The sequence below is a fragment of the Gymnodraco acuticeps genome, unplaced genomic scaffold (genome assembly GCF_902827175.1).
Source record: "Gymnodraco acuticeps unplaced genomic scaffold, fGymAcu1.1, whole genome shotgun sequence".
Classification (NCBI taxonomy): Eukaryota; Metazoa; Chordata; class Actinopteri; order Perciformes; family Bathydraconidae; genus Gymnodraco; species Gymnodraco acuticeps.
Window position 1 is genome coordinate 1437281 of NW_022990940.1, and position 16585 is coordinate 1453865.

Below are 16585 nucleotides of genomic sequence, written 5' to 3' on the forward strand. Positions count from 1 at the left end.
AACATTTTTTTGTCTGGAGCCGCAAAACATATTTCATAGTTTTGCATTTATTAGGCTATTTATTACATGATATACAACTGTTAACCTCTAATAAGAAACAAAGAACTCTTAGTTGGAGAATTCAAAATAATACACAGGCCTACTTTAAAATAAATTAAACACAGCACTTGGGGAGTCCTCTGCACATTTGAAGGAAAAACAAATATAATTAAAATGGGCCCACTTTGAAATAAATAAAACATAGGCTATAGCTGCACCCTAAAAAGAGTTAAAGGTAGGGTAGGTAAGAATGGAGAAACCAGCTCGAGTGCGCTAGAATTTGAAAGTACACAACCGGAAAAAATATGCCTCTTCCTTCAGACTTCCTTACAGAGTCCCTCCTCCAACACACACAAACGCGCACATGACCAATGAGAGCACGAGATAAATCTGTGCACAGATGGAAGGCTGACAGGCAGGTAGGCCATCCAGTTATTTTAGCCGGCTCAGATGATTGGTTGAGCTTTTTACAGCGCTACGGCTTCCAGAGATTACTTTTTGTATGTATTGTCACGGCTGCTGCTGCTGTCTGCTCGTTAACCTGTCTAGGATTGTTTTCAGCTGTGTATGTAATATGTATATGAGATACGCCGTTGCCCGGACGCCATTGGATGCCAGTTTCCTGTCCCTCCTCCGGTAGGCGTGACCGAAGATCTGGATTGGAGCAGGTCGGGCCCGACTCACCAATCCCTGCCCACACCTTCCGGGGACTCTTACAAGAGTGTGTGCATCTCAGTTAGACGGGGGAGGTCTGAATCTGTGTCAGACGTCTCTCGGTGCTCTCCTTATGTTCTGTGTAGCTCTGTGCTAGTTCTGATATAGTGGTTAGTTAGGATGTGTGTATTCTGTGATTTGTGACGGCGTCGAACTTGTGCGAGGCGCCTCACTATTTTAGCCGTAAGTGCCCATGACTGTGATAATCTGTGGCCTTCGTTTTGTGTAGCGTTATTTTGAACAGACAGCTGGTTTTAAGAGCCTGAAGTTTTGTTATATCATCTTTATTTTGAGTTTATTATTAAAATCAACCTCTTACCAAGAACACCTGGTTTCGTGTTGCTTCCCTTTTACCTTAAGCGAGCTGGGGACGTAACAGTATTTATTGTCAAAGCATTTAATATATTCATTGCTATCGGGACGTTAAGAGCATTCCATGGAATATAACAAAAAGTGTTTTCTGAAATAAATTACATACCCCATTGAATTATGACTGAAGATCGTCAGCTGTCTTCCTCTCCCGTGTTGTTCCTCGATACAAAGGCTGCACCACCGTTGACAACTTCTCTCTACATATCAAACATATAACTCTGTCCACACAAAATTAAACCCTGTGTTCCTCCAGTACTTTTCTTTGATTTATCCATAGTTCGCTCATCGAGCCGGGGATCAGGTTATTCGCCTCCAAGAAAAGGCGCTCGCGCGGGACCGTAGCAGGATGTGACGCATATTTTAGTTGACCTAATTAAAACCGTTTTTTATTTATGTGTCACAGTATCACCTCAAAATACAAGATACGAAACATTTTCAACCATGCCACAAAATATAAATAGTCCTACAAATACTTTTATTGTATTTCCTTCTTATTTTTGTCTAAACTCAATGGAGCCAGAGCAGAGGGCTTAAAGGGCCGCATGCGGCCCGCGGGCCGCCGACCCCTGACCTAACTCCACAAATATCCAAAAACACATCGTTTTTTACAAATCGCCTGAAAATGGTACAAACAAGTGGCTACATGTGTGATGAAGGTGTTTATCTGGGCTATATCATGCAATCGAAAGTGAAACTTAAGCTCGCTCCATTGCGGAGATATTCCCGCGAGAGTGCGGAAAACTTACATTTATTTATTTATTTCAAATGTGAAATTTTACCAATATACTCACGGACCAACAGTGGTCCGCGGACCATACTTTGAGAAGCACTGGTCTAGACTAATTAAGTCAATTCATTCTGAAGGGCATGAGTATGTGTAAAAAGCTTTATTATTATCCATCCAATTTGTATTAATAGTATACATTTGATTTAAAACCTACCATGTCTATGTCTCATGGTAACACTAGGAAAAGTCAGTACATTTGAAAGTGATAGGATCACTCATGATTTTACATTTTATTTGTAGTAGTAGTAGTTGCATGAGTAGTAGTAGAAGGAGTTTTATCAGCAGTGTCCTTGGAGCACAGCAAATATAAAAATATTGTGACAGCTTGTTCACCGTCAGCTCACTGCCAGAGCTCAGCCTCAGCGGATTTGGATGACGTTTTAAAACACTTGTGTCAAACTTGCATCATGTTAAAATGAATGCATATTTCAGGCATCAAGGACAAATCCCAGGATACCCAGATCAGTATCCGCCGCTAAGCTGTAGCCTGAGTCTTATAAAGCCAGACAGTGTCTCATTGTTGCCTTCCGCTCCCTGCGTGACGCTGATAGCATCAAGAGAAACATATTGCCCTGCTGAGCTCTAAAGTGGTAACCAAAAAAAAAATATATATGAATAATATCTTCCTTAAATATATAGTATTGCTGAATCTGTCACACATGCACAGCTGCATTGCAAAAATCTTTGTTAAACAATTGACCATTTTTATTAAAGTCAGAGTTTAACAGCAGTAGGTTGGGTAAAGTTATAAAAAGTATTTAAAGGAGAGTAGACAAGTACAGAGAAATGGCTGTTGCCAGAAAGGTACGGAGGATGTGGCTCAGTGGGTGGTGTGATGTACTTCGAATCAGGGGATAGCAAGTTCGAGTCCCACTGCAGTCAGCATGTCGTTGTGTCCCTGGGCAAGACACTTCACCCAAAATTGCTCCTGTGAGGTTTGGCCACAGTACTGAATGTATGTAAGTCGTTTTGGATAAAAGCGTCTAACATGTAATGTAATGTAAAAGGAATACGTCACAAAATAACAATTTGCTTACCCCCTGTCACCTGGAATCCTTTTATAGTTTGAGAGTAGACAAGTACAGAGAAATGGCTGTTGCCATAAAGGTCGCTAGAAAGACACAAAGTAGAATGTTGTGTTTGAGTGATAGTTTCCTAAATCCCTCGGCAACAAGGACATCCCACATTTACACAAAACAAGGACAAAACATTCAACCATTTTGTTAAAAGAATCTAACCCTAACCAATTTCTTCAGGTGTTTACAGAAATTAGATACATTACATGTCATTTGTTAGACGCTTTTATCCAAAGTGACTTACAGTACTGTGGACAACCCACACAGGAGCAATTTGGGGTGAAGTGTCTTGCCCAGGGACACAACGACATGCTGACTGCAGTGAGACTCGAACTTACTACCCTCTGATTCCAAGTCGAGCACTCTATCCACTGAGCCACAGACGCCCTATGATACAGTTGCAATTGAACTAAGAAAAAGCTTGCCACGAGTTTAAATAACCTGATGCTTTAAGATTCAAAACTATTTTAGAAACATAAAAGTCTAATAATGCTACGTCTCCCAATGGTCAGTTGCTTTATACTAACTAGAGGTTTGAGCTGTCGAGGTCCAACTCTGTTGACTTGGATGAATAATAAATATTTATCTCAGTGAAAAATGCTGATAATGCCTGAAAGGTCTGGGGAAGCACTCTGTGCTGTACAGTGAAGCCTTTGCTTAACCACAATTAATGCCTTTAGGGAAAGTGCATTAAGACATTTCTATGCTGGATACTTTGTGTCTGCATGATTTTAGTTTTTACATTTTACTGCAGTAGAGTAAGACATTCTGAAAAAACTGAAATAACAACAGTAGGAACTGCAATGTGTTACCATTAAATATATGTTTATAACGCCAAGCTGCCCTTCAGCTTGTCCCCAGAGAGCCTGGTGTTTATATTTACCAGCTGACTACTGAACTACCAACTGAAAAACAACGTTTTTAGAGATAATGTCTTTGTTTTGCAGCTAACAAAACCAACAACAACTTACAACACCGCTGTCATCTGAAGTGCTCATTATATCATCAGACTGTTTGAAAGCTAAAGAAATAAATTAATAGCTCTGACATTTTCCTCATGCATAGAAGCAGCTAATTACTTTTGAAAATGCCCTTCAAGTGCTCAACAACAGATTGATTAAAAACATAATTAGAATGAAGACAGCCTCTAAAATGCTATTCATAGCAAACACAGCAAGCACGGGTTACACGTGTACCTGAGAAGATTTAACACACTCACCCTCCACAGTCTCTCCACCCGGGACAACTTGCGAGATTTCATTTTGACGGAATGGCTGCATGTGGAAAGGGCGAAGGAGGAGTGATGTAGATGCAGAGAGAGAAGTGAATAATGACTGGATCATAAACGAGACACACCTCAGCTCTCAGTGAGACAATAATTCCATAGTCAGCATCCCGGCCCTAAGTTACACATTAAGGTTGAAGTGCCCACGTGGGTGTGTGTGGTATGTGTGTGTGTTTGTGTGTGTGTGTTGGCATGGACCTTTAAAGCTAAAACGCTGCCCTGCATTAATGGCCTGCAATTATCAGTTATTTTCATTGTCAATTAACCTGATATATATCTTTTTTTATTAAATTGATTTGATGTTTGGTTTGTAAAATGTCAGAAAATGGGGACAAATGTAAATCAGTGTTTGCCAAAACCCAATATGGTGTCCTCAAATGTCTTGTTTTGTCCACGACTCAAAGATATTATTCATATAATTTAATCATTTAGAAGTAAAGTAACCAGAACATATTCACATTTCAGGAGCTAGAATCAGATCAAAGTCAAACTTTATTTATATAGCACCCTTCTGTAAAGACAAGTCATCAAAAAAAGAGCCCGGAAGGCCAAGAAGAACTCGACTGCGCCCCCGTCCCACCAGAGGAGGTCAAGTCAGAGGCCTGAGTGAGAATCAGGCAGAACACGATGTCCGACAGCCTTTGACGTCCGCATCAAACTCTGAAACACATCCCCAGAGTGGGGGAGCGAGGGTGGGGATGTAGCTAAAGCTCCCGGTCTCTTCACAACAATCAGCACTGAAGCACTTACCTGAGCCATTAGCTGCAACTTGCCATTCAGCACAGATCAGCATTACACACCACACAGAGCTGAGCCACTTTATGGCGCTTTTTACCCAGGGTTGTTTATCCCGTCTCCCCTCTACTTTTCTCCCAGGGGCAAATTATCCACAACATCATCTTCTGAATTGATAAAAGCATTTCTCATACAGCTACAGGCGATGCAGGACTGAACTCCATGAATACATGGGAGGTTAAAGGGACAAAGAACCAGTGAAGCTAATACCTGTAAGATCACAGCCTCAGACTCACTCGACACAGCACTATAGGACAGTCCTTTGTGCATGTAGCCATCATGCTGCACAACCAAGGGTTAACCCTGTTACCCATCAATAACCACTCTGGTCCATCTTATCTTATCTTATCTTATCACCCCCAAGGCTTTGCACAATGTTGAATGTGCCTGCTAATGGATTCTGTTCATGTTGAGCTTATTTGGCACACATAGAAACATGTGTTCTTAGCTCACCGGGAGATAGGGCCACTGGTAAACATCCTCAAAAAGGGTCTCCATCACATAGAGCAGGTATTTCATTGGTAGCATCTTGGGCACCACTCTCTCCATAGGAAGACCACAGCAAAGCCAGCGTACAGACGTCTATGTCTGATCATGTGAAAGATGTCACTTGTCGACAGCTCTGTCACATTCCTCTGCAGTTCCCCGAAGCTTTGTGGAGTGTTTCAGCATCTTTCAACATACCGTTTTGGTTTTTAAGCCTACAAGCTAACTGTGCTCATTTACAACTCTCATCAGAACCGTTTCCAGCCACAGCTCTAAAGCCCACTCTACTCTACTAGCCCTGCACAGGACTAAAGAACCAGATGTTGCCTTAGGAGTTGGCACAGTAGAAAACAACGATAGAGTTTAAATAGAGTCATCAATTAACTTTTCCAGGTTGCCAGAAACATAACCCCAAACAATCTTATGTTGTTCCATGTCTATTTGATGACTAAATATGTGCCTGTTCACAAACATGATCAGCATATCAATTTTACAGCTTATATGCTGCCCCCCATTGGACAAAAAAAAGCAATGCACTTTTAAAACAACAATCTCTTTACCTTAAAATATGCCTTTTGAAGCTGAAAAAAAGACTAAATATTCAAAATGAAATGTAAAGAAAAATTGATTTCCACATGGATATGATGCCAACATTCGGTCTACAACAATATAACACGATGGATATTCAGCTAAGAGACAGTCAGAGTTTTCCCTGTGCTGATGAGGTGTATACGTTTGTCTCAACACAACGCCATAAAGTCAGCACAGCAAGATGCCTTCCTCAACACATTCAGCAATAAACTCTCTGTATTCCCATGATGCAACAGCCAATCTGGTGAGGGGAGGGACATCAATCATCGCAGTTAGGTTTTCCTGTCTCTAGTCGGGTTCGATTTGACAGCCTGCCAGCTCCAGAATATCGAATCACTCAATAGTGCTCCCCCATTCCCTCCACCTCCGCTACACCAAACAATCATTATCTCCACGCAAGCTCCACAATGAACATCATCACGGAAGTCAGCGCTCAACTCCCAGCTCAGGGAAAAGCAATCTTTTTCCCTCTCGTCCCAAGAGCTCTGGGTCTCATTCAGACTCCTGACTCCTGGCTTAGAGGAACAGGAGAGGAATATTGACTGGAGATGAAGACGTAGGAAAAGCTGCGCGATACAGAATGGGCCCAACAGAAGCTCAACAATGACTATGACCTACATGTGCCTCTACACAAGAGGTAAGTAACCAGGCACACCCACACAACCAACTCAGACTGAGATGCAGCAACAACTCGTCTGACGGGCCACCTTCATGCTGAGCTTTCCTGCAGAGGTAAACAGATATATGGCTGGAGGGACAAAACTGTCCTCTCCTGTTGTTGAATGTACAGAAAGGTCTCATGTGTTATTCATCTGAAGCCTTAGCTCCAAGCAGGAGAGGGCTGAACAACGGACTTATGTCACAGCAGACATGTTGTCTTTTAAAACACTGGGAAATAAATAATTGATGGCAGATTTTTCATTATTTTTTCTGGCTTCAGGGCAGTAATGTAGTGAATGAAGACTGAACCTATATCTGGGAAAATATAGGTTTCCATAGAGGTTTAGTTAAAATTAGTTTTGTAGGAGCCAGGGAACATGATTAAAGGTTAAATGTGTTATTTATGTTATTTGTGACTGATTGAACTTGGCTGCTGTAATGTATACAAATTAAACAAAAGAGATATAACATTTAAAGTGCTTTTTAAAGATGCTGGCAGGCAGATTGTGTCATCTTTAGACAGAGAGAGGCTAGATGATACTAACGCTAATGTATACTGCTCCTGGCTGTAGCTTCATACGTAAATGAAAGACATGAGTGAAATAAATCTTATCTAACTCTGACTCCAGCTTCTTTTCAGGCCCGAGAATGATGAAAGCTCAGCTACTGCATCAGTACAGAGATCTAAACACTATCCTTTTCCTCCCTATAGTGACACAAATGTTGCTACACTACAAAAGCTACAGTGGCTTTTCCTGTTGTCCCCTCCAGTTTTCACTACGCTGTGTATGACCCTGGTGACTTTGCAGCTCTGCCTTTTCCTTGCCATTCTCTCTGTTTTCATGTGTTTTTGTACCAGTTCCATTTTGTGCTTGCGTGTGTGTCTGCAGGCCTCTCAGGGGTGTGTCGCTGCTGTATCATGGTGTGGTCGATAAGCGTAGCTGCCCGTGTGACACAACGGATTACTGCTGCCTGGTCTCAGCCCAGAGAACGACTGCAAGAGGGCTCGGGAGAAATGGCAGCTCCGCTCTGCTGCTCTAATTCTAGCTGACGGAAATTTCCTTCACTTGCTTTTAAGTTCTGTCTTCATTATTAATGATCTACGCCGGATGATTTTCTCGTTTGATTCGGGAAAAAAATGAACATTTGTAAACATGAGGCAGGGCTGCGAAGTAATAGAATACATGACACTCAGTCAAAGAGAAGATCCAAGGTCTTGCTCAAAGACACTTGAACTCAATAGAACATCAATGCAGCTGGAGGAACGGGCATGACAACTGAAATACACGCTCTGGTTTCTCCACACACTCTCTGCAACCATTATAATTACATTTAAAGGTCACCTATTATGCAAAATCCACTTTGTCATGTCTTTTATACATAAACATCTGTCCCCTCTTTATAAAAAGATTCTAAAAATTTCAGGAAAAAATATTTGCTCTCTTTTTGTCCATTTATATAAAAACCTGTCTGAAAATGAGCTGATCAGATTTTGGCCACTTTATGATGTCTCTATTTAACTTTTTCTGGCTTGTGTAACCATTAGCCAATCACCAACCAAGGTAACCCCTGCCCACCTTATCTCCAGAATCTCCTCCTAGAGCACCATTATGTTCTTTTTAACCAAATATCTCTCAGAGGGGCGTGGGGAGTGGCTCCTTATTTTTCATCTACAGTAATAACAGACAGAGAATCAGCACTTTTGAAACAGGGCTGAAACAGAGGGGATTATGGGATGCTGCAATGGGTGATCTGTTTGGTATTTCAGTCAAACACTTCAGAGAAATGTTTTGTATATATCTGAGACCTATAATACATTGATGAAAAACAGTATAATAGGGGACCTTTACATTTCCCCTTTCTGGAATTAAATGTGGCAATTAGAAAGATGCTCCTGATGATTTATTGTCCCTATCTGCCAGAAATAAGACCTTTGTCAGTGTCTGCAGGTCAGAAACCCAAGGTGACCGTGTAACCTTTCCAATCCTAATGAGAGCTGACATTTTGTTCCTCTTCCTGGATCTGAATGTGACGCTTTTAGCAGTGGCAGCTGGCTGGTTTCAGTTACTAAAGCTGTGTAGGAAACCATAGCAACTTGGGTTTTTGTTGTTTTGTTCAAGTAGGATTTTAGGCTTTAACTGTGCTTGAGGCACAGCAGTCTATGTTGACGTCAACAGTACAGAGTGGAGTTGGTGCATTGATTGGAACACAACAGTCTCTCGTGGCAATACAGAAACAGTGCATGGAAAAGCCATCATAAATGGTGTCCTGCACGTGCTTGGCATTTTAAACAACAATGATAAAAACTCTGGGATGTCAACAAAGGCAAACAACGCTTGATCTATAATGCTTGCTCTTTCCTCCCTCCAAAAAAGCTGCACTGCTGTGTAACAACCACACAATGATAAAAGCTAATTTTCTACTTATAGAAAACATAGCCTGAAGCTTTAATTAAAAAAAAACTGAGACACACACACACCTCACACAGGAACAAAATGAAATGGGAACTAGGCAAGTTAGAAGACCGTTATATTTAGTGACACACTCACCTTAAGTTAAAAAATAAAGTTACGTCTAAATCCCCTGTGCGGGGATATGACTGACATCAAGAAGCAGAAGATCAAATAGAACGAAAAAGAGGAGATTATTTGGCTGCATGAATATTTAATCTGCTAACTTTTGACCACACAGATCGCAGCTACAGTTAAAATGAATATATCAAAGAAAGAGAGAAGAGGCTTTTGGACGTGATGTGAATAAATCCTTTTTTTTAAATGCCTGCATGGAGGCTTAACGACAGCCGATGGATGATACGTTTGAATCTACCACAGGAGACTGAAGCTCTGCATCAGCCGTTCTACAAGATCCTCGTCTCATCAGGGAGCAATAAGGCTCCTTTGTATTTAAACACTGAATAATATCCACTGTCAGCTCGTGTGATAATACAGTGCATCATCACTAGAGAGGCAGCGGCCTGCTGACGCACTGTTGACAGGTCTGTGGAGGTGGGGGGAGGGGAGGGGCGGAGCGGAGCGGCAGAGGATGATCGATGGCTTGTCAACACAGTGGTGATGTGCTCGGGGGGGGGTAGACCTGTTGTGATGTCCTTTGGGAACAGAGGAGCGGAAAAAACAAACTGGTCGATAGTGAATAGGTCTGTCATCAGCAAACGAACCCCTGGAAAAGGAAAGGGTGATTTTCATTAGGAGTCAAATAAATGGTTTCATAGTGGACAAAGCACAGACAGGAGAGGAGAGCTGCGTCATCTCCAGATGGCCGTCAGAGTCACCAGCAAGCAGCAGCAGCATGTGTGTGTGTATGTGTTCCCAAAGCTCAAACAGCCTCACCCTCTCCACCTTTGCAACCATGGCAACGCCGAGCGAGGGGTCCTCCTGCTGAGGATGCTGCCAATCCTGATGGGAGGAGCAGCGCTGACAGCACGTTCGCCTTGTGTGCCCTTTCCCCCACATGCAGTTTAAAGGGTCCTCACCCCCCCTTTGTGCGATTAACTTTGTAATGGTTTGTGAGAAGGATTCTAAAAAATAAAACAATATTGCATCTTCTATTTAAGATCATACTATTATCAAGTTTCAGCAAGGCAAGACCGTAAAGCTGCTTAAATCACTATTTATAAACTGACAGTTCATCAAACAAGTGTACTATTACTTTACCATAAATGCCATAAAGTAAAACAGTCAACATCATTGACACCACTACAAAAGTCATTACAGAACTAGAGCTGGAAAATATAAATGTATACCAACAAAAAAAAATACCAGAGTGACTATAAACAAGAGTGCAAGGGAATTCGTTGTATGCAATTAAGCAATAATGTAAATGCGGATTATTACAGGTGCCTTAAAACAACATTTAGAAGGCAAACGTTTAAATGCCTTTAGGAATGCATGGTCCTCGCAGTCTAATATAGCCCTTTTCAGGACCTGCCAGTTATAAAAGTCCAAATGCACAGCCTGACACCAACAGAAACCTTTAGAGTCTATTCTAGATGTAGAGATTTCCCAAAAAAGCAATAACAAAAAGGGTAAGGCAGATATTATGAAACATCGGAAACATCCCCATCTCTCGATCTTCCTTCAGTTACCATCACCGACTGTTGACTCTGATCAAAGCAGAAGGTTTTTCTCCCAAAGATGTTTCTTAAATGAAGCACACATGCCATGACTTTACATCTTGTTCTAGCACTGAAATGTGTTGGATGTAGTCATCATTTTGGAAGAGTGCAGCTGGAAACAAACAGCAGCTGGAAAGTAGCGTCCATTAGTAGACAGCGGTAACTTGAAGCATATACAGCATCTAGCCCGACCACAGAGATAATGAACACAGCCTATCACGTCTCGGTGCTCTCTTCTTTTATCTGGTCGCCCTTTATGAGCTCCGTCTGGCGGATTTATCCGAGCTTCCGTAACTCAAAGGAAGCACAGAGCTAAACTTCAAATGGAAACTGGGCCAAACCTCCTTTTTCAGATCTGGAGTATCTGTAAGTAGACAGCAAAGTCAAGTGAATATAAGGACAGGGTGTATGTGCATGTGCGTGTGTGTGTGAGCCCTGGGCAGTGGTATCCGTATTCGATTTTATAGTTAAATCCCACAGTCAGGGTGATTTATGATTCACTCCCTTTGAACTCCAATTTCCTGCTATCTGAAACAGAATAACATAATTATGAGAGTACAGTAGGATTTCACCGATGTGAAACTCAAGCAAAATGAATTTATAGACGGCAGACACGCACGTCGTATAATGATGCTTTACAAGATTAAGGCTACGATACACAGCCAAAAATACACCCTGAAATTCAATGGTTACACTATGAAAAACACACTCCAGTAATCTCTTTAGAGAAATCTCATAGCTCACGGCTATTTGTGTTCATCCCCGGAGATATAGCCTACGTAACCTTGATTTTTCAAAATAACATTTTGCCACCAGCATCCTCGGGGAAAACATCACACTTTCTCAGTATCATATGTACATTTCAGGCAGAATCAGACCATTTAAAGTCATTTAAAAAAACATTTCCGTCACACTTTTAGTCAAAAATATGTAGCCTGGGGATAATATAAAATGCTGATGCTTTATTAATCAGCATGCCAGTCTCAGATTAAGGTAGCCCTGTGGGAAAAGTGCTTTTCACTAATGACTTGTGCTTTTAGTTAAACATGAATACACAGTTGCTGTCAGAAAAACACAAAAGGCAAGCAGCAAGGCTTGTTTTGTGAGTAAGAATCTTGTTTGGTGATAAAATATAAATGTCTTTGATGTTATACATATAAATATGATTAAATATTAAATTATCAATTGAATTATGACACAAGCTGAATTTAGTGATTTAAATACAGCAAGTCTTCTGAAACCAGGCTCAAGGCAGGAACCCGTGATGTGCCTTAATTATAATCAGTAAAATGTTTAAATGTGTTAAGAACCTGACAGGTAACATGTCTTCAAACTCTAAAGAGGACACACAAATGGTAGCTTCACTTTGAGATAATAGACTATTTTTGATGCACTTCAAGCATCTTTGTCTTCCATTGAATAAGTCGGAGGGACATTGGTTAATTATTTTTTTTAAATCAAATTGTAAGGACTTATCAATACAGGCCAGGTCATAACATGTCCCAGGATAGTTGGGAAGTGAAATCTGAGCATATTTCACCTTTACATACCAAATCCATTAATTGAGGACACTTGCAGGTTTCCATTTGCAGTAAAGGGTACGAGAAGAAACTGTCTCCATTGGTGACTCAAACTCTAATGAAAAATACTGATGAGCACACAGAGCACAGCAACAATTAATCAATCCCACAACAAACACACACTCAAACACACAACAAAGGAACAGCAAGAGAAAAGTCTTAATTATTGAATTATTTTTGTTATTTAAAACCGTGCATGTAAATATCTGTATGTAATAAATACATTAATTACATTTCCGAGTCCATTTTTACCCTATCCCTCTGCAAAACTAATAGAAAAAACAAAAGCGTGTTAAACTTTTACTGCATTGGAAATAGCACTTCTTGGAATGGTCTCCTCATCTCCTGAGGCTAAAGGCAATTTCATGCTCCAGCACGACTCAGGGGGACATCAGGACTAAAGGTGACCTCAAGGTTAACGGCCCAAATCTAATAAATATGTTGGAAATCCAGCAGCACAATAACAGCTCCTGGTCAGCCTTTCAACAATCCAATCTCAACGTTTAATTGCGAGAGAAAATCACGATTTTCAGTTTTTCAGCAGATCTCTTCCAATGAACAAAGAGGCTCTTAAAAGAAATATAAGACATGACAAGCACTGTGCACAGGCTAGGTGTTGCTGTGACAGCCAAAGCAGTGTCAGTGTACAGCCTTTTGCCAACCTTATCACATGATTCTAGATGTGACAGACATCAATAATTCAGAAGAACATCACAGTGTTTGCAGCTATTTAAAGATTAAAGGAGTCAAGTACACTTGTGTTTGCTGTTTGAACTAGTATCATCCGCAAACAAGCAACACATTAATACACTTTTGTTTTGTTCAACTGCTAACACATTAAAATAACACATAAAGCACAATGATGGAAGCTGCCACGCAGAGAGCAAAATCTCAGCTCAAGTCTTCAAAACTCTGAACACGTTTTCTGCTTTGCACCCAATTTGCATTTCAACATGGCACTTTTTACAACACACTGCACACTGTTCTCTACACAAGACACAGACATCTGACACAAGTGTTTGACATCTGAAAAACTGCCATTTAAACTGCCTCACTAATGGACGAATGAGTCATCACACGCTCCACCTGGCGGAACAGCTAATTGCTTGATTGTCATCACATCAATCAGGATGCAAGCACCAAAGAGCTCTGGTGATTACCTGTTTTTACGACAACAATAGAAGCCATAGAGGCTAAGATATATGTGTGGTGTAAAAGTAAGCCCTGTTTTCAAAGTCCATGCTGAGCAATCGTAAAAACTGTCACGTCACTTCATCAGGCTAAATGGAGGCAGAGTCTATAAGACGTAAGCAGCTGTGTGTCCTTGTCCGTTTCTCTTTTTTGGTTCAAGTAGGCCTAATCAGTGAAAATCTGCCTCAGAAAAAAACATCATGATGAAACATTGAGAAAATAAAGCCTTGTCATAAAAAGCATTTCATGTTTGATTGATTTCGATTGTACTTGCTGTTCTGTATTTTCTTTGTGTGAAATATAAACTGTTGGAAAGACAACATCCTGTTTGCCAATGGACAAAAGACAAAGCCTTACTTTCATTCTGCATTCATCTCATGGTTTCAAGGCTGCATTTGTAAATCATAGGCCAGGTGCTGGCTCATATGAAAACACTTGATGCCATGTTTAAGTCACATAAAGACAGATTTATTAACAATTATTATGGAAATCATATTCTTACAAAAACATTGACCAAGTCATGGACCAATCCACCAAACTAAGCGAGAGCCACCATAGCTCACAAGCAAGGGCAGCCAAAGCATAAATGTTTAAGACACAGATCTTTTCATTGTTGCTTGTTAGTAGCTCTAAAAGATAAATGTATATTCTAAAATACAAGCTGAATAACAGGCAGTAGCAGGTGGAAGAGCAAGTGTTTGGTCTCACACTAAACAATCTCAACTCAACCAAGAGGCCCAGGGTTCCTGTGACGTCTTCCCCTTTCACTATATTTTGATTTTCTGGCTTGAGTGCATAATATGCCAACATGGTGACCAGCATAAACACCTCAAAGCTTTAACATGATCATTTTGAAAAACTGTGAGTGACAACAAAGGCTACATCCATGTGTGTTGGAGGCTATCCCTAAATCACAGTCTTCGCTGTTTCAGCACCACGGGCATACCAGAGGAAGGTTCACACACACGTTCACACACACACACACGTTCACACACACACACACACACACACACACACACACACACCACACACACACACACACACACACACACACACACACACACACACACACACACACACACACACACACACACACACCAAAACTGCAGATAATCACATCAGACAATGAGTGTTACATCATCCTTATCTGTCAGAAGCTGTCACTCATGTCATCTGGTACATCTGAGGGCTTTGTTCTAACCTAATTTCATGTTTTACAAAAAAGGCCAGCTTTCACAGGCCATACAGTCAACTGAAGCAACCAGGAAGAACATGCGTATTCTAGCAAGAGTCAAGCTACCACAGCATGAAGAACAACCTTTTCAAACTTTCTTGACCCTGTAAAAGTAAAACAAATATGTCTTCAGAGATACTCTCATCCTATCACTTAACATGTGTGTGAGTGGCCTGTGTGTGTGCATGTGTGCGAACCAGTATGCATGTTTTTCTCAGTGTGTGTGTGTTTCTTATCTTAGCTATACATCTGGAGATTATCTTATAAACGAGGGTTATGGCTAATAAAGTAAAAGTGTCTTACATCCTCATCCGAGCTTTTTTTGCGATACTGGATGTAAGGTCTTCCATCGCCGAGTGGCTGAGGGGTCTTCGCCGCGTTTTCCTCGTCTGCAACCTGACCACCGAGCAGGTGACTGGCCTCAGGTGGGTGCGGGAAGGAATTGGCCGTATTTATCTTCCCGGTGAATCTCTGATACAGCGAAGCCATATTATAGGTCCAGTCCAGATAAAAACAACTTACAGCATGTCACAGCCGCATACAGGTCTCGCCTGAATCGTTTTTTTTATTGGTTTTCTGTGCGCTTCGAGTAGAACCGATGGCAGGCAGACAGTTTTCACCTCCGGGATGGAGCAGAAAAGATGGGGTGAAGATACCGAGCTAGTAAAAAAGCATGTATGAATAGTGAGTGACTCACAACGTGATGTGACAGACCAGTATAAAGCTGAATCGTGTGCAGCGATGTCCTTTTAGCTTTGTCCAGGAGCACGGCAGACTGGTGGGTTGAAGGTGTAAATAGTTGCTCTAATCTGTATTCACAACACGCTGTCTTCCCTCTTCAGTTTCCTGATGCCTCCTTACAGCGAGATATCAGGCGGATGCGCTGAGTTTCCGATCAGATTTTCGATTCCAACCAGACTCCGGTCGATTGTCGGCAAAACACAAGAGCAAAAGATAATGTTTCGACACTTTCGGCTGTGTTTTTTGGCAGACCTCACGCAGTAACAGTGTGAAGGACGCAGAGAGCCCGGCGGTGCTCTCCGCAGACGCACTCTGCATGAGAAGTGACCAGCAGAGAGAGAGCCGCGCTACTGTACTGTCACTAATCACTACACAGCTCCGGGTGCTGCTTTACGCACAGACATGCAACGGCACTGCGCGAGTTTGATCCAGATTCTCCTTCATTGAAACCCCGTGATGAAAAATGGTACACGTTTATGATTTTTTTTAAGGGGTTCATAACATTTCCTACCAAATGTTTGTATTTGGTCCCAGGACAAAGCTAGAGTGCCTCTCTGTGGCGTACTTGAATAGGACAGGCTGCCCACACACCTATAGTGCAGGTGTAAGATGACACATACTCCGGTTTTTGCTCATGGTTTCTCAGATGCTTCAGCTCTTACATATTGAGTGAAATCAGAGATCAGTGAAACACATTTTTTTTCTTAAATAACAAGAGAATATGCCCACATGCAGAACACATGTGTCCTGTCATTAGCCTATAAATAAAATGCAAGGAATGTATTTCTGTCTTTCAAGTCTTATTCTTTACTGTAATAAGTCAAACCATGAGTGTCTCTCCCTTTAATGTATGCAGTTTGCCTTCTATCATATATTTTCAGTCAGTCCACATCCACAAGTGT

The 16585-nt window shown here is 41.3% G+C and overlaps 1 protein-coding gene across 1 annotated transcript in view; it reads right to left on the minus strand.

Annotated features, from left to right (window-relative positions):
• LOC117558362 (dipeptidyl aminopeptidase-like protein 6) overlaps positions 1–16107 on the minus strand; it is a gene marked incomplete in the record, with an annotated part of 66302 nt that extends 50195 nt beyond the window's left edge. Inside the window, 1 exon segment of the mRNA XM_034234505.1 lies at positions 15246–16107. Coding sequence (XP_034090396.1) covers positions 15246–15431 — 186 coding nt within the window.
• Between the last annotated feature and the right edge of the window lie 478 nt (positions 16108–16585).